General features: G+C 53.1%; 1 protein-coding gene across 2 annotated transcripts; it reads left to right on the top strand.

Moving 5' to 3' along the window:
• Positions 1–1,444: 1,444 nt before the first annotated feature.
• On the top strand, positions 1,445–15,132 carry Pdlim7 (PDZ and LIM domain 7). 2 transcript variants are annotated; one of them, XM_026398162.2, is made up of 13 exons: positions 1,445–1,548; positions 2,488–2,594; positions 6,281–6,432; positions 6,509–6,539; positions 6,972–7,090; positions 7,687–7,823; positions 7,947–7,983; positions 8,943–9,004; positions 9,153–9,387; positions 10,670–10,850; positions 14,355–14,475; positions 14,565–14,680; positions 14,820–15,132. In XM_026398162.2, exons 2-13 carry the CDS (start codon positions 2,499–2,501, stop codon positions 14,904–14,906), a joined length of 1,374 nt encoding a protein of 457 aa, XP_026253947.1. In that variant the 5' UTR covers positions 1,445–1,548; positions 2,488–2,498; the 3' UTR covers positions 14,907–15,132. The 2 variants fall into 2 exon arrangements, with proteins under 2 accessions (XP_026253947.1, XP_026253946.1); XM_026398161.2 differs by lacking the exons at positions 6,972–7,090; positions 8,943–9,004; positions 9,153–9,387; ... (2 more) ...; positions 14,565–14,680; positions 14,820–15,132 and adding exons at positions 7,429–7,445; positions 8,172–8,529.
• The last annotated feature ends 7,366 nt before the right edge of the window (positions 15,133–22,498 follow it).

The following is a 22,498-nucleotide window of genomic DNA, read 5'->3' on the forward strand; positions in this document are numbered from 1 at the left end:
CTTTGGAGTCTTTGGCATATAAGTGTTACTTGAAAGTCATAGGACAGCATCGGAACTTAAGGAATGAGTGTAGCGATTGCTAAGGGAGATGGAAAATAAGAGGTTAATGAAGCAGCAGAGGAGAAGCTTTGAAACCAGGGGAAAAGGGTGATTCCAGAAAAGAAAGTGATCACCCTGGACCAGTGCTGCTCCTAGGTAAGGTGGGATGAAATCTGAAAGCCACCATGGATTTGATGAAAGTTACAGAAGACCTTGAGAGCTCTTAGAGGACTGGTGTGGACAAGAGCTTACTGAAGTGGACAAGATAGAACAGGAGGAAAGGAAGTAGAGACAGGAAGGCAGATAAACTATAAAGGAAGTCTTCAAAGATGACAACGCCTACAGAGATTTGGATAGTAAGGGGAATGATGCAAAAAGGGAGATGTGATAATGGTAGAGAGGGAAGAACAGCAAGGGACAACATCCCAGATGAAGAGATAGGGTCTCTCAGCAAGAGGAAGACAGATGCCTCCTCAGTCACCCAAATACTCACCTGTATTCAATCTTCTCATGGCCAGCCACAGTCGCCTGGCTGAGGCTGGGGGCAAAGTGGGGACTCTGAGCAGAACCCCACTGGAGTCTCCAGCCCCGTTCTACCCTCACTGGAGGTGCTGCCTGCTCTGGAGTAGGGTGTAAAGGGACCATTCCAACAGAGTGCTGGGATTAAGCTGAGTCACAGGGCTGCTGGCTGTTGACTCTACCCAGCAGAAGCGATAGAAGTGAGGGCCCAGACCATTCTGTCAGGCTCAAGATGGACCAAGGGTTCTTTCTAGCATCATTCACTCCAGCGATATTTTTCTGGCTTCAGAAATGTTCTGCAAACCTACGTTTGGTTGGTGTAGGTACTGGAGAAAGAACCTAGGGTCTCATACATACCAACCAGGCACTTTATCACTGAGCTACACACCCTCAGCCTCTTCAAACCTAACTTGAAACCCTCTTGCCCCCTCAACTTACCCCACCTCGACCTGCCCCACTCCTCGAGTCTCTCGGATTTAGAAATTCTGGGGCCACGGATACTGAGCCTACCATACCCGACCTTCACGGCACCCCGAAATAAAGAGTTTTATTGTTCCATTTTTCGGAGGAGAAAACTAAGGTGAGATAAAGTCCAGGTCTGTCTGGTTTCAAAATGCCGCTTTCCCACCACTCCGCCAGCGGGAGGCGCACAGGGCTGGGCGAGACACAGGAGACGACGGATTAGAATCTCTGGGTCTCGGCGTCCGCAGCTCAGGCCCTGCTCGGGCCCCGCCCCACTTAGGCGGACTAGGAAGGGCAGAGCCCTCAAGCTCAAGGGAAGTTGGGGCTTCGTGATTGGGTGGGGCGTTCCAGCGGCCGGGGGAACGCCCAGGGGCGTGGCTCTGAGGAAGGCATGGACCAGGGCTCCGCCCCCTCCCGCGGACTCAAAGCGGACGGCGTCCGCGGAGGCGGGGTCAGAGCGCCGGCGGTAGATCGCATCGCTGCTGTTCCGAGCCCGCCGCCTACCAGCGCCCCGGCGGGGCAGAGCAGGTACAGGTGACCGCCCAGGGCGTCTTGGGCTGGACCAGACAGGGCCCGGGAGCCTGCTAAGGGCTCCGGAGGGCACTGGGGCTCTTGGCCAGAGCTGTGCTTTCTCCGGCGAGCTGGGGCCCCTGCCTCTGCCCCTACCCCCGCCTTCCTGAGGCGATGCCGGCTGTCGCTGGGCGGATTGGCGCCTGCGCCGCTTTCTGCGGCCGGGACTTGGCCAAATCGTGGGGCCCAGGCGAGAGACTAAGGGGAAACTGAGTCATGTCGTGGTGGGAGCCGTGCTGCGTGGGCGGCACCACTCCCACTGATTTCCAGGGTAGATCCCTTTCCTGACCACGCTTTGGGATCCCAGCCGCCGCCGATCTCCGGCAGCGCACCACTCCCGTCCCCCTTCTTCTTCTCCCAGGGGTCCAGCGTTGGCTCCCTGCAGCATGGACCAGTCCGGTATGGCTAGGACTTGCTCCAGCCGCCTCCTTTCCTTCTCCTCCCCTCCCCCTCGCGTCCCGAGCCCCCAAGTACTCCCTCCGCTGGCTCTCCGCACAGTGTCAGCTTACATGCCTTATATAGTCCGAGCAGGCTTCAGCCGCGGCCTGCCTGCCGGGATCTGGAGGCGGGGGAGAGGAGAGTGGCCCCTGACTCACCCCACCGCGCCATCCGAGGCTCCAGGCTGGTTTGGGGAGAAGCCGTGCCAAATTAGTCTCACAGTTCACCTCTGGATGGAAAGAACCTCTAGCATAAATGAGGGCTCCCAGTTCCTGGGCGGAGGGGGTCTGCCCTTGTGTTTATAAGTGAGGTCTACCTGACAAATCTGATAGGATACCTACTCACCCATGCCTTGTGTGTGCCCAGTGTCTTCCCCTGGTGCTTGGCAACTGTCCAAGGCTAGTGTCCAGCACTGGGCTGGCCTTCCTGCAATGCTAGCCACTGATCTTCTCTTCTCAGGAACAGGCACCATGGATTCCTTCAAGGTGGTGCTAGAGGGGCCAGCACCTTGGGGCTTCCGGCTGCAAGGGGGCAAGGACTTCAATGTGCCCCTCTCTATCTCCCGGGTGAGCCTGGGTTGAGGAATGGATGCGGGGGGGGGGGGGGGGCAGTCTGTGGGTCTTAGGTCTTCAGTGGGTGATGGGAGGGGAGGAATCTGAACAGGAACAACAGGGCTCAAAAGACCAGGAGGTGTCCAGAAATATGGTGGACACCTGCCATAAGGGCTCCCAACTAGGTGAATCCTGGAATAGGAATTCCTAAACTTCTCTAGCACTGGCCTAACTTGATGGCATTCCACCCAGCTCCTGTGTCCATACCTGAGGGCAAACAGGAGGCCTCCTTTGCAGAATGGGAACCTGATGTCTCCAGGGAGTGTCTGAACCTAAGGGAGTATTGCATGGAGTCAGGCCTCAGGCACAGCACTTTGACCATAGGATCTTATTTTAAGTTTGCTTTCAATCAGGGAATAACAGTTGCCATGCTGTTTTTCCAAATGAGACTACTTGGAAAGGCACAGGGGGATCATTCTGCAAGTCCATGGCAAAGCAAATTTTGAATTTAGGCGCAAGATGGCCAGCACTCTTGGTGGCCTAGAGGAAAAGGTTTCTTCCCAACCTTTTCCAACTCTTCTCAGCCTATGTCCCCATCAAGTGGTCCTATTCAGATTGTGGTAGCCCTTGACCCTGAACAGAGGTATTGTAAGACTGGGCTTAATAGCCCCTGTTGGGGGCTATTAGGGTTCTGACTCTTAATTCCTAGAGTCTGCCCTGGTGGGGCGGAGCTGGGGGCTGGCTCCTCCCTGTGGCAGGGGGATTGCCTTATAAGCCCAAGAATGCATCCCCAGCTGGCATAGCCAACAGTGGTTAGAGTCTACAGAGACCAAAAGGGCTAGCCTAGACCTGGACCCCTGGACTCCATTGGTGGGCCCCTCACCTGGTTGTCAGGTGGCAGCGCCAGCAGTGGGGTCCAGTTGTGGTAGAAACTGCCTGCCCAGAGTAGGTGAGACCAGCCTTTGGACTTGGTGTCTCTGATTGTGGCCTGGGGGTCAGAAGGGGGTGGGAACTTCCTGCCCCCACATCCGCCTGCCCAAAGAGGCCCACCCAGCCCCCTGTGGGCAGGCAGCTATTGGCAGGAAGCCCAGGGCAAGCCCAGCCTGGCAGGGGCCAGAGGTTTGTGGAGGCACTGCCCAGCCTAACAGGGGCCCCAAGGCAAGAGTCTGTCAGTGGGAGTTGGGCTTGGTGGTCTGGGCAAGCAGTGTTCTTTCCAGGAATCCTTCTATGTGTTCTGGAAAATGCCCCGTCAGCAGGATATCTAAGGGCAGTGGTCCTCCTACCACACAAAAATAGTCCCCTACACAATCTTTAAGCCTATTCTATATTCCATTCCCCTTCCTTTCCCTGGGGAAAGTGCTGGCCAATGTGGCTTGTCTCAGCCTCAGTTTCTTCATTGATGATGACCTTTTATATGTGTCCTGTTGGGGGCACTCTGGGTCTGGGCTCCCTTGTCAGCAGCCTTAGCATGTGGGTGGGGCCACCAGCTGAGCCCAGCTCTGAAGTTGGATTTAGGCCCTGATGGGTGGCCGGGTGGGGTGGTCTTTTCTGAGCTGGGCCAGCCCCCTATCCCTCCCCTGACCCCAGAGTAGAGGGAAGAGGGACGGGCTAGGGCTGGCTGTGGGCCCAGGCCTGGGAGATGAGGTAACGTCTGGGACTGGGGGGTTGGGCTTCTCGTTGGAGCCCTTAGGCTGACTCACCCCCCGCCCCGGTACAGTGTCCAGCCCCCTGGCTTTTCCCCTCCTTAATCCTTAAGGCCTCCTCCTGCTCCTAGCCTGAATTCCTCCTGCTTTCCCCTTCTAGCCACCTCAGAGCTCTCTCTTACTTCTTTCTCCACCTTTCTGACCATTCCCCTACTCCTCCTTCTGCCTCCCTTCCTCCAGGGAAGGAAGTAGTCCTTTACCTCCTCACACACCCCTTTTCAGGAGCCACCTGCTCCTGTCCACCCCAAGACCCCCACCTCAGACTCAGCCTATATAGCCTCCTGGGAGCCAGCTTGTGTGCTTAGAGAGTGACTGAACCAGGTTTCCCCTCCTGACTCACCATGACCTTAAGTAAGTCACTTCCCCTGAAGGTTTTTACTTCCCCATACCCATTGTAAGGGACTGTGTTGAACTAAAGGTGAGGCAGGGAATCAGGGAGCCTTTATAGGTGTGTTGATCCCTCGGTTGGGTGCCCACACTCAGCAGAGGTGGCCTAGAGTGGTGGAGCCTTAGAATCAGGGTCAAATCCTGGCCCTGCCTCTTAATAGCTGGGTGATTGAAGGTGCTTAATCTCCTTGTCTGTGTGAGAAATGGGTATATTCTCGGATTCTTCCACAGAGTATTGGAGGATTCACTGTCAATGTGTGCTCCAAGTTCTTAGTATTATTATTTAGCAGGTAAAGAAGGGTCCATCATCTTCATGTTCTTCTAACCTTTGCAAGCATGAAATAGAGCCATTGAACCTAGCTCTCCCTTTTGTCCCAGTGCTGGCAGTCTCTGCATCTGGCCCTCTGCCCCTGGCACCTCTCTGGAACCTCTCATTTCCCCTCTGCTTGCCTCAGCAGTTCATGTACCAACCCACCTGAGAAGCCTCTTGAGGCCTCTGGCAGCCTGTACCCCCCAATTCCCACCACCATCTGTGAAGTATAAATTAAGCCTGCTCAATGCAGTGCCATGCCCCTTGCCAAATAGCTGGGTAGTCCCATGGGCTCAGACCCATAGACAGCCATCTGCCTGTGTTGTGACTGGAAGGACTCAATTTGTTTGTCAGGGTCACCTCTGCCAGGGGCCTGGGAAGTGGCCCCTCTACTCTCAGGCCTTTATAAATAGACTCTCAGCCCTTCAGCAATGCATTCCATTTTCCTTCGACCAAGATCATTGCTTTCCAAACAGCTAATGCTGGTGGCTACCATTTCTCCCAGCCTGCTGTATCCCTCATTTACAACACAAACCCGGGATTTCTGACTCAGAGCCCAAGGGGTTGGGGGCATGGAAATGACATCATTTTAAAGCTATGAAACTCCTTTGGCACCATTCAGGCACCATTCACAGGGAAACTGGAGATGACAAGACCTACTCCAAGTCTAGACATAACCCTACAGAAAGCCCTGGGATAGGGTGATAGTGTAAGAGGTCAGTGAGTACACTCAGTGGTGCCAGGGATGAAGCTGCCACAAGCACAAGCCAGGGGATATATCTGGTAGGTGGAACAGCCTGAGAGGGAGGCCAGCAAGGGCCTCAAAAGACTGATCAAAACCTGAGGGTGGCTGTTTGTTGACATCATAGCAGTGTCTGGGTTGTGAAGGAGGGTCCTGGAGGTGCTTAAATGAGCAGTGTGAGGGAGGAAATTGTGCAGTGGATGAGCACCACCTCCTCCAAGGTTGCTTTAGAATCCAGCAGCCGCCTAGAAAAATGTTGACTATAATGGCCTCTGGGTACTGGAAGTGGGGCTAGTCAGGATGGACAACTGTTGGCCTCAGTTTGGGTTGCACAGTCCTGAGCCTCATTGGGTGCAGTGTCACATGTCTGTAACCCCAGCAACTTGAGGTTGAGGCAGGAGGATTGCAAGTTCAAGGTCAGCCTGGAAAACATACCTGTTTCAGAAAGGACTGGGGTATGTAGCTCAGTAGTAAAGCACCCCTGAGTTCAAACCCCAGTACCAAAAAGAGAGAGAGAGAGAGAAATCCTGGGCCTTTGTGACCCTTTCTCTGTCCACAGCTCACTCCTGGAGGCAAAGCTTCTCAGGCCGGAGTGGCTGTGGGAGACTGGGTGCTGAGCATTGATGGCGAGAACACAGGAAGCCTCACGCACATTGAAGCCCAGAACAAGATCCGTGCCTGTGGGGAACGCCTCAGCCTGGGTCTCAGCAGGTACCGCTGTGGCCTGCTGGTGGGTAGGGGCACCCTCTGGCTGGGCCCACAGTCACTTCCTTCTCTTCTTCTCCAGGGCCCAGCCAGTTCAGAGCAAACCGCAGAAGGTAGGCAGGGGGAAATCCGGGCTTTGGGCAGGAGGGGCATGGACCCCTGAGCTGACCTGCCTTCCCTGGCATAGCCTTGGCACCCAGTCCCAACTGGGAGCAGGGGGCAGATGCCAGAATGAGCAAGGTCTGGGGAAATGGGAGTGGAATCCAGGGCTGCCGCACGGTCCCAGCACCACGCATGCCTGCCCGTCTGTCCGCCTGCCTCCTGTGCTATGTGCCCACCCACACTTGGTCCTTCCTTGGCCCCATGTGGACTGAGATTATAGCTCCCAAATGGGGCCCTTGAAATTTGAGTCGCCCCCTCCCTGATGCCTTCAGCCAGATGTGTGGGGTGGAGCAGGAGCTGCCACTGCCCTTTGGTGGGGAATCGCCCCATTCCCACCCAGGCTCCCACCCTCGCCCTCCCTGCTCGGCTCTGTCTCCGCCCAGGCCCTGGCCCCTGCCGCGGAACCCCCGCGGTACACCTTTGCACCCAGTGCGTCCCTCAACAAGACGGCTCGGCCCTTTGGGGCCCCCCCGCCTGCTGACAGCGCCCCGCAGCAGAATGGGTACGTCAGTTCCTGCCCGCCCACCGCCCACACTGTCCAGTCCTATGTTGGCCCCACACCCACTGTCGTTGCTGCTGCTCAGTGTGCACTGCGCCCCAGCCGGGCGGGAACCGTGCGGCAGCGACCCCTGGCGGCCGGGGTGGGAGCTACAGGCACCGCCCTTCTGGGGGACTCTGAACAGAGTCATTGTCCCCCACTGGTGGCCTGGGTTGGGGTGTGGTGTTGGGCCAACTGAGCCTCAATCAGCGACACCTCGCCCCCAGCTCCTCCAACCCTTCCCCATCTTTTTTCCTCCCTTTGTGTCTGTCCCTTTATCTGTCCATCTATTTCCTTCACAGGTGCAGACCCCTGACAAGTCAGTGAGCCCCCTCTGCCTGTCCCTCTCTTCCTTCTTTTTGTCACTCTGGGCGGTGGTCCCTCCCCACCCCGGCTGGCCTACTCCCCTCTCTCACTCACCCACCCACCCAGCAGGGCCCTTAGCCTTACCCTTCTCCCTCTCTCTCCCATCACGGTGACCCATTTATACCAAATTCTGGGAGGGCCTGCCCCTACTACCCATCCCCATTGTGAGGTTCTGAGCCACACCCTTCCCACAGACAGCCGCTCCGACCGCTGGTCCCCGATGCCAGCAAGCAGCGGCTGATGGAGAACACCGAGGACTGGCGGCCAAGGCCAGGGACAGGCCAGTCCCGCTCCTTCCGCATCCTTGCCCACCTCACGGGCACCGAGTTCAGTAAGTGCCATCCCAGGGCAGGGTAGACTCTCCTGGCCCCAGCCCAGGCCTGACCCTCTGCCAAGGATTAAGGCTGGGTTGGCCCTCATTTCTCTCTGTCAATGCCTGCCTCTGCCCTCTCAGTGCAAGACCCGGATGAGGAGCACCTGAAGAAGTCGAGGTAAAATCCAGGCACCAGCCTGTCTCCCACTTCCCACCTCTTCCATCCCAGCACCACCCCTGTGTCTGCCCTGGACCTCCCCAGCCGGGCTCTCCATTCTCCTTTTCTTCTTTCCTTCCTTCCATCCTCCCTCCCTGCTTCCCTTCCATCTCTCCTTCCTTTCACTTCCTCCTTTCTCTGCCCCTCAGGGAAAAGTATGTCCTGGAGCTACAGAGCCCACGCTACACCCGCCTCCGGGACTGGCACCACCAGCGCTCTGCCCACGTGCTCAACGTGCAGTCGTAGCCCACCCTCTCCGGCCGGCTGCCCTCTGCCTCTTTCTCTGTTCCTCTTGCCCAAGGCACTCCCTTTGTGCCTCCAGCTTTTGCTTACCTTACCCACCCCTATCCTGCCCCTGGCCTGAGCCTTCTGCGGGCCTGGCCCCAGAAGCCGGCCTGGCACAGGGCCTGACTTCATCTGACACTGCCTTCCCTCTTTTGCCCTGTGGTACTGCTGTCTGCCGGTCTGCACTGCCTTGGGCATGGAAATAAACATTCTCAGGCCTGCTTTCTCTGCCTCTGTCTTCTCTCTATCGGCCTGGTTTGCATTTTAGGTACGGCAGTGTTAGATGGTTCAGGCTCAGTGTGGGCCCTGCCACACTGCCATAGTGGGAGGGGGTACCTGGCAAAGAGGGGGCTTTATCCCGCCAACAAAGTAGGCTCTCTGGGGTAAGGGGAGCCCAAGAGTTACCCTAAGGAGCAGGAGCTCTGCTTCACCTCCCAGCGCTACATGACAGACCAGATAGCTGGGACCTAGCTAAAAAAGCAACCCTCCCCATCCCTACTCTAGAGGGACCTGGAGTCCAGCTCAGCAGCTCTCATGTACCCAGGGCATCTCCCAGGGGCCAGCAGGACTAAACTGGGGGGTGGGACATGCCAGATGCTTCAGCCATTCAGTGCCTTGAATGGCAGATCTTGCAGCCAGGTGTCCAGGACAGAAGCCCCAGTCCCAGCCTCAACTACAGCCCAGGAACCCTGGCCTGGTGAGAGAGCGGGCTTGGGCCTCGTGAAGGGTGGGAAGCCTCCAGGGATGTGGTGGTGGTAGGCTCCTCTGAGCTGCCCCAGGCTCCACCCTCTACTCTTTGGGATCCCTGGGCACCCCTCTGGAGCCATTTTCCTTGGCCTTGGCAGGCCCTACCACCCCCAGCCCCAGCAGCCGCCCACCCTGGGCTGTGGACCCTGCATTTGCCGAGCGCTATGCCCCGGACAAAACAAGCACCGTGCTGACCCGGCACAGCCAGCCAGCCACACCCACCCCTCTGCAGAACCGCACCTCCATTGTACAGGCTGCTGCTGGAGGAGGCCCAGGAGGGGGCAGCAACAACGGCAAGACTCCTGTGTGCCACCAGTGCCACAAGGTCATCCGGTGGGTGACCCTATTTCCTTCCTACCCTAGCCTAGACCTGGTCTGACTATTCACCTACTTCTAAGCTGCTACTGAGGGAGAATAAGGATTCAGTTCCCAGTGGAAGCTGGGGTAGGGACCTGGCCCAGGTCCTTAGATTCTGAATCCTATACCACCTACTCCACCCTACCACCCCACTCATGCCAATCTCTAGCAATATTTGCCCTGTTGAAATGAAGAAAGTCAAGTGACATCTTGAAGCTGTACTCTGGGCAAAGAAGGGGCTGTCCTCTCCCAGCCCATCTGCATCTCTCTCTCTCTCTTTCTGCTCTTTCTGTTAAGCCTCTGCTCTCAGAGTGGACAGGTCAGAGGCCCCTCCCTCTTTGCACTGCTCCCTGGGGCCAGCAGAGTAACATATCACCTCAGAATCAGTGTGCCAGACTCTAGAACCTTCCTAGTTCTCATCTCCAGCCCTGCCCTGCTTTTGCCTCCCATCAGCTCTTAGGCAGATTTGCAAAGTACCCTGCTCCTTCCTTTTTTTTTTTTTTTTTGTACGGGGATTGAACTCAGGGGCACTCATTCACTGAGCCACATTCCCAGCCATATTTTGTATTTTATTTAGAGACAGAGTCTCACTGAGTTGCTTAGTGCCTCACAGTTGCTTTGAACTCGTGATTCGCCTGTCTCAGCCTCTAGAGCCACTGGGATTACAGGCGTGCATCACCACCTCTAGGGATCCCCCTCTTTCTTAGACCCCTATTTATCTAAGACCTGCATGCCCCTCCCCAAGTTGGAACAGGCAAGCAGGACAGGGCAGGCCATGGGATCTTTCAAGTGTTTATCAGCATGCAGGGCTTCCTGTCCGCTAGGGCACCAGTCCCTTAGGTGTGTCTCATTAAACTCAAGTCATCAGCTCCCACCATTCTCCTAGCTTCAAACTGACTCTTGTGTCATCAATTCTATGCAACATGACAAAGCTATCTCTCTTCAGTCTTCATCACTTTCACTTGAGGGTTCTGGGGAAAACAGCTTGGACTAGTCACTTCCTAAATCTGTACTCTGCTTTTTGTTGTTGTTATTCATTTGATGGACCTTTATTTATATGCAGTGTTGAGAACCCTGTGCCTCACACATGCCAGGCAAGCACTCTACCACTGAGCCACAACCCAGCCCATATATTCTGCTTTTTTTAGGGGGGGAAAAATTAGAATGAACTTCCTCATCTAAAATATCCTACTAGGTGCTAAATAAGCCCACTTGGAGCTCCCAACTCATTCCCTTTCACTGCCCTACCTCCCTATAGGGGCCGCTACCTGGTGGCACTGGGCCACGCTTATCACCCTGAGGAGTTTGTGTGCAGCCAGTGTGGGAAGGTCCTGGAGGAAGGCGGCTTCTTTGAGGAGAAGGGGGCTATCTTTTGCCCTCCCTGCTATGATGTGCGCTACGCCCCCAGCTGTGCCAAGTGCAAGAAGAAGATCACAGGCGTGAGTGAGGCTGGCAGAGGGATGGCAGGTGGGAAGGCAAATCCTGAACATGTCAGCGTTGAGGAGTATGGAGCACTGCCTAGCCTGTAGCTCTCTCTGCATGAGCCCTTTGGATCTTAAACAGCCTAGTAGGGGTAGAGGTGTAGCTCAATGGTACAGCACTTGCCTACCATGTAAGGCCCAGGGTTCAATCTCCAGCACCACAGAAAACAAATCAGGCAAAAAACAAACAAATAAACAAAAAAACCAGCCTAATAAATGGGTTGCTCTATTGGCCTCACTTTATATCATCCAGGATCTTCACAACCAAAGATCATAATTCTGTTCAAAAAGGCTTAAGCAGCCGGGAGCAGTGGCACATGCCTGTAATCCCAGCAGCTTGGTAGGCTGAGGCAGGAGGATCATGATTTCAAAGCCAGCCTCAGCAAAAGCGAGGTACTAAGCACCCAGTGAGACTGTTTCTAAATAAAATACAAATTAGGGCTGGGGATGTGGCTCAGTAGTCAAGTGCCTCTGAGTCCAATCCCCAGCATCCCTGCTGAGCCCCCCAAAAAGGCGTAAGCAAATTAAAAAAGAGAAAAGAAATGTATTAGATAGCTCAAGGCATTAACTTCAAGCCCACTAAATTCAGGTACCAAGGCCATGAGGACTCTTGCCTCACTCTCCCCAGGGCAGGAGTCTGACCTCACCAACCTGGCAGGTATTCCAATAGATGTTCTTACTGCTCAGTGGTTCCTTGAAAATTCTCCTTGCCACTTACTTTGTGCCACAGAATTGGCCAGAAGCTCTGGGGATTACGGGGAGATAGTAGAGACCTGGCCATTCTAGGTATACTCTGAAGACCCCTGTGCCACTCCCACCAATCCCTTATTCATGCTTTAGCCACTCTAACCTCTTCATTTTGACAGTGAATTCTGTTCCTTCCACCACAGGGCCTTTGTACACTCTTACAGCCCTTTTTTACCTCTCTCCTTCCTTCATTTAGAACTCAACAATCACTTTCCCTTGGGAACATCTTTCCTGACACCTACCCTCCCCACAGATCAGGCTCCCCAGTTTGCTCACTATACTCCAGTCATTTTGTCTCCTCTTATTTCCCTGGGTGTGAACTCCACTGGCTGAGAACAGGAATGTTTACATCAAGCCCTGTGCACTGTATATAGGAGGTTGTCAGTAAACACTTGAACAAGAAAGAAGTGGCCTCTAAGTGGAACTTGACCATGAGTAGGAATTCATTTGAGAAAATATACAAGCAGAGGGAACAGCTGTGTCATAAGGCCACACCTGAGAAGGGCGTGAGATAGGCAGAAGAGGTAGGTGGGGTTGGGTTAGGATATGGAGCTGGGGCTGATGAGGTCAGATGTTCCTCAAAAGCGTCTTCTGGGGCAGGGTTGGAGGTTGAGCTAAAGCCAGGGAACTGGGTGCTGCTAGGGTCTAGACCAAGACAAAAGGAATGCCAGACACTAGGGAGACAGATGTAGCATGCCCTAATCGGGAGACACACAAGTTGAGAACTGGCCCACAGGTGGCTCTACATACAGGCAGAAACCCCGCTCCCAGCTCTGGGCACTAGCCCTTGCAGTCAGCCCCTGTGGGTGCCCCCCTCCACTAGTTGGAGGCGTAAGTTCCTTCACTTTGGCCTGTTTGTTAACTTAGAGGGGGCAGCATCACTCTGTGGGAAAGGCCAGTTTTGGAGTCAGCCAAACATGGGCATAAAACCCATTTCTGCCCTCTATTGGCCATGTGAACAGGAGCCAGTTTCTTTCTCTGAGCCTCACTAAAGGGGTGGCAGTAACTCCTGACCAGTATGGTTTCAAGATTTACATGAAACTGAGTACAATGGCGCATGCCTATAATCCCAGCAACTGGGGAGGCTGAAGCAGGAGAATCACAAGTTTGAGAGAAAAAGAATTAAAACAAGGAAAAGGAAAAAATCATTATATAAAAAATTGCTATCTCAAAAAATTAAAAAGCCTGGGGATGTAGCTCAGTGTTTGAGTGCCCCTGGGTTCAATCTTCAATGCCAAAAAAAAAAAAAAAAGAAAAGAAAAATTAACACAAAATATGATACAGGTGTTGTAAAGGGTACAAATGAGCCATCAAGAGCTAGGTGTCACCCATAATTATTTCTTCCTTGGCCATCCTTTCATTTCTAAGTCAATGGTTATCATTTAAAAATCAAGCTGAAACTGGGCTTAGTGGCACATTCCTTTTATCCCAGTTACTTGGGAGGCTGAGACAGGAGGACCACTAGTTCCAAGCCAGCCTGGACAATTTAGTGAGACCCTATTTTAAAATAAAATTTTTAAAGGCAGGGGATGTAGCTCACTTGCCTAGCGTGAGTGAGACTCTGGGTTCCATCCCCAGCACTGCAGGACAAAAATGAAAAAGGAGATTTTACTTTCACACTTAGGTTTCAACCTGAGCCATCTGGGCATTCCTGAGTGAACCTATCCACACTGCCTCCAGAAGCAGAGCAGGTAGTCCCCCATAACACAGTCCCCCGCCCGGCCCTTGAGAGATTCAATCTGGACCCCTTGCTTCAAGCGTGGGGTCATTTTCACACCAGCCCTACAAGTCTAGGGTTAGGTTTCCAATTCATGAGGGAAACAACTGCATCTCCAGAGAAGGTAAAGGTATTGGCCATGTTGCCCTCTGCCTACTCCAGATCTGAATGCCACTGTCCCTGGTTGGCTTGAGGGTTCTGGGGAAAACAGCTTAGCCTGAGGGAGAGCCTGTACTGTGAGCCTGCTTCTTCCCACCTCCAGTAGAGCCTAGTTAACTCAACTCACCCTGATTGGTGAGGACCCACTACAGGCCAGGCACTGTTGGGATAGATTAGTTAATAGAGCAGTTAATGCTTCATGTCCTCCTGGCCCACGATTTAGCTAGGAGAATGGGGGAGAGAAAAACAGTAATAGACAGTAAAAATGTTATCTGTTAGATACAGAAAAAAGGAAAGGGGAAAGTAAAAGGTACCGGAAGCATGACATAGAGAAGGTGAGTTGGAGTGACTAGCGCGGACCACATGGAGCAGGTGACGTTTATGTAGAAACGAAGGAGGTGAGGAGCAGGGGGATCTTGAGATATCTGGGATGGAGAAATCCGGGCAAAGGGGACAGCCAGTGTATAACCCAGGACATTGGTGTGCCTGGCATGTCATGTTAGTGGCAGGCAAGAGTCCAATGTATTGGGGTCAGTGTGAGAGTGTGAGAGGACAAGGGAAGGAATTTGGCTAGAGCAGATAAAAGAATGGAATTACTAAAAATTGTGGGAGGAGCAGGTTTGTGGTGCAGAGTTGGGTGCTGAGTTTTGCACATGGTGAATCTGAGGGCCTAGTGGACATGCATGTGGAAACGTGGGGTGGGTGATGGAGTAATGAGGGTCCTGGGTGAGTGGATGTAAAACTTAGCAGGAGAAAGACTCTAGCCCAAGTCCAGCCTTCCTGCGTCCTGTGTTCTGGAAAGGGCTGAGCCTGATGAAATGACTGTGGCCCCCTCTCAGGAGATCATGCATGCCCTGAAGATGACCTGGCATGTGCATTGCTTCACCTGTGCTGCCTGCAAGACGCCTATCCGCAACAGGGCCTTCTACATGGAGGAAGGGGCACCCTACTGCGAGCGAGGTATGGGGTTGCCCGTGGAAGGCAAGGGCGGGCAAAGCGTGGGGCAGACAGGAATCCAGGCCCCTTTTTTTCTCTGCCTCCATCCCTAGACTACGAGAAGATGTTTGGCACCAAATGCCGTGGATGTGACTTCAAGATTGATGCTGGGGACCGCTTCCTAGAGGCTCTGGGCTTCAGCTGGCATGACACATGCTTCGTTTGTGCGGTGAGAGCCCCCACCCCTGCCACCCTCTGTTCTTCTCTAGCCCCATTCCTATATCCTACCTGTGGGATGCATGAGAGATTGGCAAAGGGCCTTTCCAGCTACCTATGACCCCATGTAACTAGACCTTTCCTGTCCCCAGATATGTCAGATCAACCTGGAAGGAAAGACCTTCTACTCCAAGAAGGACAAGCCCCTTTGCAAGAGTCATGCCTTCTCCCATGTGTAAGCCCAGGACTCGCTCAGCCTAAAGAGTGAGAAGTCTGGAGTCATTGCCCCCAACATTTCTGGGTAGGGCTGGCAATGGTTGCCCCAACCCCAACTCCTGGCCAGAGCCTGGGGTTCCCTGGACCCTGTCCCAACCTCTTCACTTACCCCCCATACACACTTCCTCCACCACCATCACATTACCGGTGCTGGCCACACCAGCCCCTGTTCACCTCCAGTGCCACAATAAACCTGTATCCAGCTGTGTGCTCTGTGCCTTTCCCTGTGCTTCAGTAACGGTGGGACTTGAGGCATTTAGCAGGGTACCAGTTAAGATAGTTTTCTTGGAGTTGGGGATATGGAAGGCATATGGTTACTGCCTCTAAATGTGAGGGGAGCCACTGGTCTGGCCTGGCATGGAGGTGAGAGTAGAGGAAATAGGGGCAGATCTACAGAGATGGGGTGTGAAAGACACTGACAGCCAGTATGAGTCCCCACAGGTGCCACCCACCATCTATATGCCTAAGAACTGAAACAGTGGGGCTGAGAACCACATCCCCAGGTCCTGGGAGGCCACAAGTGCCAGGCTCAGGTGCTGGAGCTCTCTTTAGGAAAGGAAAAGGCAGGACAAAGAGTTTGAGATAGTGAAGGAACCAGTTTGGATTTGTGTTCTTGAAAGAGGCCCCGATGTTAGTGAGAAGGAGGAAGGAAACTAGAGGAAGGTTGGGACAAGGATCAGAGGGCAAAGGCCAGGGGAAGAGAGTGGCAGAGATGGGACCCAGTGACTGGACCCAGGGAGTCCAAAGTGAGAGCCCAGGGAACAAGGGACAGGAAGAAGAGGACCAAAGCTAGTATAGGCATCCAGTATATACTGTATGTTGTTTACATCATCCCCACAATCTCCCCACCAACCCTAGGAGGTACCTGCAGTTACTTACTCCTTTTCCAGATGAGGTTAGAAAGGTTAGGAGACCTAGCAAAGGTCACATAACCTCTAGTCACAAGCCAGGCCCGAAACCAGCTGCCACTTGGTCCCAGTCTGGTATCTCAAGGATTGGAGGTTTTGTTGGTGGCCCATCATTCCCTGGGGCTTCTTGCTTCCCATTGATGCCTTCATCTTTCCTGTCCCAAGCATGGACTGGAGAGGGACTGAATGAAGAGAAGACTCATACTAGGAGAGTGCGACAACTCACTGTGCTCATGGTCACTGGTTCTTTGGTGCTCTCTGGCATGAGGACTTCAGCATATCCGTGGCCTCTTCAACATGTCCTTGGGCTCTGGATATGGTAGAGCACTTCCTTATCATGCACAAGACCCTGGATTTGATTTCCAGCACCACACACCCAAAATCCTTGGGACGATCCTCTTTAAGAAAAGGTTCTCTGTTGTGTTCTGTATGGGACCCTTGGAGAATGAATGCAGGGCTCTGTGTTTTATTTTCATGATGTTCTGCCAGAGGCTAGAACAGTGCTTGGTATATAGTGGATGCCCAATAAATGTTTGTTGAGTGACTGAATTAGTTACCTGTGGGACATTTAAGAGACAAATCTACAAGCACCTGAAGATTCAAGTCTAGATTCGCCTTGGATTCAATTCAGGAATGAATTTAGGACAGGTTTTGGGCACTCAACGTTAATGCTGATAATTGATACCTAGACAGAGCACGGAAGCAAGGCCTGGGCAGGTAGTATCAGGAGTAAAGCAAGTGGGAAGTGGCTTTCTTTCAGCCTAGACATCTCTGGCATTTTAACACTGAGTACCTCTCACTTCACAAGGAAATGTACTCTCTCCCACTTCTTTTGAACCATGAAGCCCTTTCAGTCCATCCTCAGTTTCCATGGATACAAGCGAGCAAGAGTACAGTGGCGGATGGCAATTGCTGATGGGAGCCGTCTGGGGGTAGCCACCCTTTGGCCTGAGCCAAGGGCTGCCGTGTGGGAATGCCAGGCAGTGCAGCCAGATCTGCCAGTTTATCGACAGTATCTAGAAGTTCAGATTTTATGTGAGAGCTAGATTTTGAATATTGGCAACTATATATATTTTTTAATCCTATTTAAAAAATAATAAATATGGGCCAAATCCAGTGTGAAGATGGCTAGCTTAGAGAACTGACGAAACCTGGAACACCAGCATCACAGCACTGGGCAAAGAAAGCAGATGGAGTCGCCAGAGAGGAAGGATGACAGCCTCCAGAGAGCTCTGGAGCAGGGAAGCCAGGGCCGGGCAAGAGTGTTTCCAGAAGTTGCCAACAATGTCAACCAGGCAGATAAGGCCTAGGAGTCCCCTTGGTGTGTTGCAACAAGGTGACATTTGCCAGATCAGTTTAGCTGAGAGCTGGGGCGCCTGCCAGGGTTAAAGAGGAACAAGGAGGGGGAGAGGTGAGGATGTGGAAGGAGAGTGCAGACAGCTCTTTTAAGAGGCTTGGCTGTTGGCGGTGGTGGGTCTGAGGAGGACATTGTCAGCTCAGCCATCAGTATCTGGGTGGAGGGAAGCAGCTGGGAGACTTCTGCCAAAGGATGGTGGTTGAAGAGGGGAGTTAGTGGAAGGGAGGGCATAAGAGAGAGTAAGATGAAGAACAAAGAGGCGTGGAATCAATCTGGGAGCGAGGAGCTAGATGGAAGTGAAAACAGGCACCTCCTCTGAACTGTACGCTGGGGAACAAAGCAATCCCTGCATGCCACTTAATCCTCTCAGGCCTTCCTGTACTCTCCTGCCCCACAGTCCCCATCTCCCCATCACCACAGGGCTGCAAGGATCACAATGCTCCAAGGCAGGGCTGCAAGACTGTGCGGGCGGAGGCCTCAGGGACTGGGAAATAAATGTCATTGTGCCAGGCAGAGGGGCTATTAGCACCCTTGGGTAGTGCAGTATCCCCAACCAAGGAGACAGAGCCCGTGGCAGGGGGCTGAGTGGGCAACCGGAGAGGCAGCAGGCAAGGAAGGGTTTTTCCAGCTCCCAGAGACTTGAGCTCATTTGGAGTCAGCAGGGAGAGGCGGTGGAGGGCGAGGGCCTGTTTCACCAGAACTGATGATTCTGTCACTGCCTTCTCAGTACTGGGCCCCATGTGGCCTTGGTACACACATAAGGTACACACAATCCCTCACTCTCCAAGCAGCCTCGCTATAGGGAGGGAGCTAAAGGACCTGGCTGCAGGTGGCCTAGTGAGCAGCAGGTGGGCTGGGATTTGTACTTGAGTAGGCCTGAATCCAAAGCCAACCCTGAGCAAAGGAAAAACTCCTTCGGATGGGAGGAGATCAAGTACTTTGGATTATGGGGGGTCATGATGGGACAAGAAGAAGCTTGCCTACTGGAGCCTGGGGAGAACTAGGAAAGCCAGGTGCTTGGGAGATTATACAGCGGGAGTCACTTCAGAGGCATCAGTGAGGACCCCAGGACCAGATGAAACCTCTTACTCAGGGACTGGGGGCATTAGAATGCCAACTCATGTTTCACCCATGTCCCTTGCCACTGATAAAAATGACCAGTACTTGGGAACCAGATAAATGAAGAACTGTCAGTACAATTCAAAATGTTTACGCAAAAACAGGGATAATGTACCTGAAATAGTTAACAGTTTTAAGTGCCCAGGGGTGTCTCTTGTGCTCTCTCCATCCCTCTCCTCTTCCCTCAGTGCCCATTTCGTTCTCAGGAGGCATTCCCTATTATTGGCAGAGACAGCCCCCAGCAGCTCCAGGTCCATATCCTGCCAATGCAGCAACCCCAGTGGCCAGAGAGAGTCTTTCTTAATGGTTCCAGCAAAAATCCCAGGGCTGATGCCCACTGGACTGACTTGGGTCATGAGTTCATCCCTGATGTAGTCACTGAGTCTGACCCACCAAGTCTGGATCACGTGCTCCCCTCTGGAGTTTTTGATGGAAAATCAGAAGACAGGGGCAGATTGTTGATCACGCCTGATGGCAGAGGGGGTGTCCACTGCACTTCCACCCCTCCTTGACACTCCTTCCAGAGCTTTCATCTGTAACCTTGGGAACTGCCTGTGACCAAACCCCAGACCAGGCCATCCCCTGGGTGTGAAAATGGAGGTAATAGAAGGGGAAGCAGGGAAAGGGTTTGGTATGCTGAAGTGACCCAAGAAAGACCTGGCTTCCCAAGTACCTAGGTTCAATCTTCAGTAAGAAAGAAATTTTTAAAATCCCTATCTAGACTTTATCACTCACTAGCTGTATGCTTCTGGGTGAGTCACTGTCCCTCTCTGAACCTCAGTTTTCCCATCCGTTAAATAATAATAACAGCTAATACACCCATAACACCTACTATGTACTATTACCATTTTAAGCACGTTCTAGATCCTTTTTAAAAATCCTCAAGCTGGGGCTGGGGTTCTGGCTCAGTGGTAGAGCGCTTGTCTCACATACATGGGGCGCTGGGTTGGATCCTCATCACTGCATAAATAAATTAATTAAAGATATTGTGTCCATCTACAACTAAAAATTAAAAAAAAAAAATCCTCAAGCTGGGACTGGGAATGTAGTTCAGTGGAAGTGCTTGCCTAGCACTCATGAGGTCCTGGGTTCAATCCCCAGCATCTCACACACTTGCAAAAAACAAAACAAAACAAAAAAAACTCAAAGCAGGGTTACAGTTAGCAGGGCCCAGCAGAGGCAGGGCCGGGGGTGGGGCATCAGGCTAGTCAGGAGCAGAGCTAATGTGGTGAATGAAAGTGATTGGCCCAATGCCAAGGGCGGATGCCTGGGAAGTGCTGTGAGCTTTGTAACAATGAGGGGGCACTTTTGAAGGTATGCTGGGTAGAATCTTGCAGAGGCATGATGAGACCAGAGAAGGCTTAACCAGCTGATGCTGAAAAAGTCCTGCAGCCCACATGCCTCCCCTCAGCCTCAAAGCCTTCCCTGAGAGATGTGGAGGAACACAAAACTGGAAGGTGGGGGTGGAGGGCAGGGCTGCCAGGAGGAAGGGAGAGAGTTCCCATTTTATCCTCACCACAGGTTCTCAAAAGGAAACTCAGAGAGGGGAAGGATTTCACTCAAGGCACACAGCAAGGAACCACTTTCTGGATCCAAACCCTCCTGGTTCTCATCTGCTCAACTCTGGGGTCCCAGAAGCCATTGGACCAGCCTCCCTGTATGTGGGGAGCTCTTGGGGTGGGAGAGACCAACATGTCAGTGACTTGAAGGGTGATCAACACCGGCAGGTGGCAGATACAAAGGCTTAGTGGGAGGACCTCGAAGGAGGCACCCACCAGCATGCCACCCTCTGAGACAGTGTGTGCATTGGGGGGGGGGCAGCTGGTAACTGAAAGGAGGCATGTTCTCAGAGGACAAAGTGACTAGTGGTCATCCACTCCCACAGTCAAGGAAACTGAGGACTACAATGGGTCCACTGAATTTGGCAGTATAGGGAGACCGTACAGGGGGACCTTGACTGAAGCACTGCCAGGAAACACAGGGAAGAGAAGACAAGTTACAGGTGAGAGACATTTGTATAAATCCTATACAAATTTTACGCTGAAGACGATGTGGAAGGTTGAAGGGTGAGGTGTGTCCTCCAGGATGTGCAAACAGGGGACCTCCCCCCTCACTCCTCTGAAAACAGGGAAAACTGGGTCTCGGGTTTATGGGAACTCTCTTTATGTAAACCTAAAACTTTTTTTTCTTTTTGTAGTGCTGGGGATCTAACCCCAGGCCGCCTGCATGCTAGGCAAGCACTCTACCACTGAGCTACACCCCCAGTCCTAAAACTGTTCTTAAATAGAAAGTTTATTTAAAAATATACATGGCAAGAGGTGAGAGTGGGTGTGGCTGGAGAGAGTCAGTAGGAGGCTGGTGGGGAGGCAGGAATTTGGGGGAGAGCTTTGATGACAACGCACATAGGGCTTCTGTTTTTTTGGATGTGAAATTGAGTGAGCAGGAGGCCAAGAAGGGACACGATCCGGGGGCGGGGGAAGTGGGAGGAGCTGTGAGCTAGGACCAAAGGAAGCAGGAAGGGGCTGAGGCCAGAGATGCAGATGCCCAGCCATCTGCCTCCCCATCCCAGACACCCCAGGGCCCTTGCTATAAGTTCTTCTCCCTCCCCAGAATCCTATTCTTCGTGCCTAATGATGGAAGAAGCTTGAAGCTCTGTCCTCCCCAAGGATCCTTACCCTTTCCCTTCCTGGCCTGGGCCACCCACTCCCTTAGTGATTTCCAATTGCATTTCAACTGCACCTACTGGCCATTGAGGTCTAGAGCAGAGGGCCTGAGTCTGACCCTGCCTGGCTTTCACTCTGAAAAACTGCCAAGGCCAGATGTCCATGAGCACAGTGAGTACCAAGAGTTCCTGAGGCAGGGACCTGAGATACGTTTTGAGTTTAAAAGAGTCCCCTTACTCTAAAGTGCTGGTGTGAATGCACACACTGCTGTCCTCTTAGTACAGCCTATTATTCAACTCAGGCGTAGCTGGAATCACATCCTCACCCCCCCACCAGAATGAACCAGGTGAAGTTTGTGCTGTTTCCTCGCTGGGACGATAGGGTTGGGATGTTTCACTGTCATGGAGAAAGCTTCTGAGAGGACTGGGGTCATAGCTCAGTGATAGAGTGCTTGTCTAGCTTCTTTGAGACATTGGATTGGATTCTCAGCACCAATATAAATAAAGGTCCATTCTGAGAGCTGTGGAGGGTTTCAACCCCCACCCTCACCCCCATCTTCAGCAAGGAATAGAGCTGTTGCAGGAGGCCCTGGCAGTGGTGTCCACTTCTCACCAAGGAACTTCTCTGAGGCCTCAGTGCCTTTTGTGCATAGAGCTTTGAGAAGTAAGGAGGCCAGGAGGCTAGCCATGGAGTGTCCCTGGAGGAGCTCTGCTCTGAGAGTCTGAGGTTAGATGCTGCTTCTGGGACTCTACTTGGGATTCCTCTGGGAGGTGTGAGGCTTAGGAGAGAAGACTGGATCTTCTAGGCTGGTCCTACCAAGAAGGGTACAGGCATGGATGGGGAAAGCTGTTGAGAATGGCAGGTGATTAGCTGTTGGGGCTGGGAATGGCCTGAGTAGGTCCTGGACAGGAATGGAGGATTGTAGTTAGGAACTGGGATAGGGATGGGACTAGGATAGGCTGGACTGAGGGATGGGAGTGGCAAATAGGTGGAGGTGTGTAATGCTGAGCAGAGGGCTGGGAATGGGGCTGGAGTTGGGATAGGAAAGAATTGGGTTGGATATGGAATTGGACCACAGAGGGTACTGGATAGTGATGGGGATGACTCGGAATGAATCTTGAAGAGAGGAGATGGGCTGCAGGCAGGTTAGAGGTGGGCTGGCATGTGAATTGTGTGGGGACTAAGAGTTGGGAAATGGGTTTAACATGGGGTAGGACAGACCTGGGAGTGGGGTGAGGCTGGATTGGAGATAAGTCAAGCAAGGGGGCGCTGAACCCGTTGAGTGGTGAGAGATGGGAGAAGAGAGGGACGACGCTGGGGCTGGGTGAGTTTGGAATCTTGGTGAGGTGGGGACCTGCTGAATTGGGGGCTGAGAAAACTGTGAGCGCCTAGGTTGGGGACAGGCACAAGGTAGGTGAGGGTATGGGGCGTATGTGGGACGGGCCCTGGGAGCAGAAAGGCAGATCGCATTCAGGGTGGCGCCCCACGGGACTGTAGGCGATGGGCTT

This window comes from Urocitellus parryii, chromosome 1, assembly GCF_045843805.1.
Source record: "Urocitellus parryii isolate mUroPar1 chromosome 1, mUroPar1.hap1, whole genome shotgun sequence".
NCBI lineage: Eukaryota > Metazoa > Chordata > Mammalia > Rodentia > Sciuridae > Urocitellus > Urocitellus parryii.

Excerpts from the sequence above, each read along its gene's own strand:
- Pdlim7 (XM_026398162.2), top strand. The coding sequence starts at position 2,499 with ATGGATTCCTTCAAGGTGGTGCTAGAGGGGCCAGCACCTTGGGGCTTC. Across the intron at positions 6,433-6,508 it reads CTCAGCCTGGGTCTCAGCAG|GGCCCAGCCAGTTCAGAGCA; the intron begins GTACCGCTGTGG and ends CTTCTTCTCCAG. Across the intron at positions 7,824-7,946 it reads CCTCACGGGCACCGAGTTCA|TGCAAGACCCGGATGAGGAG; the intron begins GTAAGTGCCATC and ends CTGCCCTCTCAG.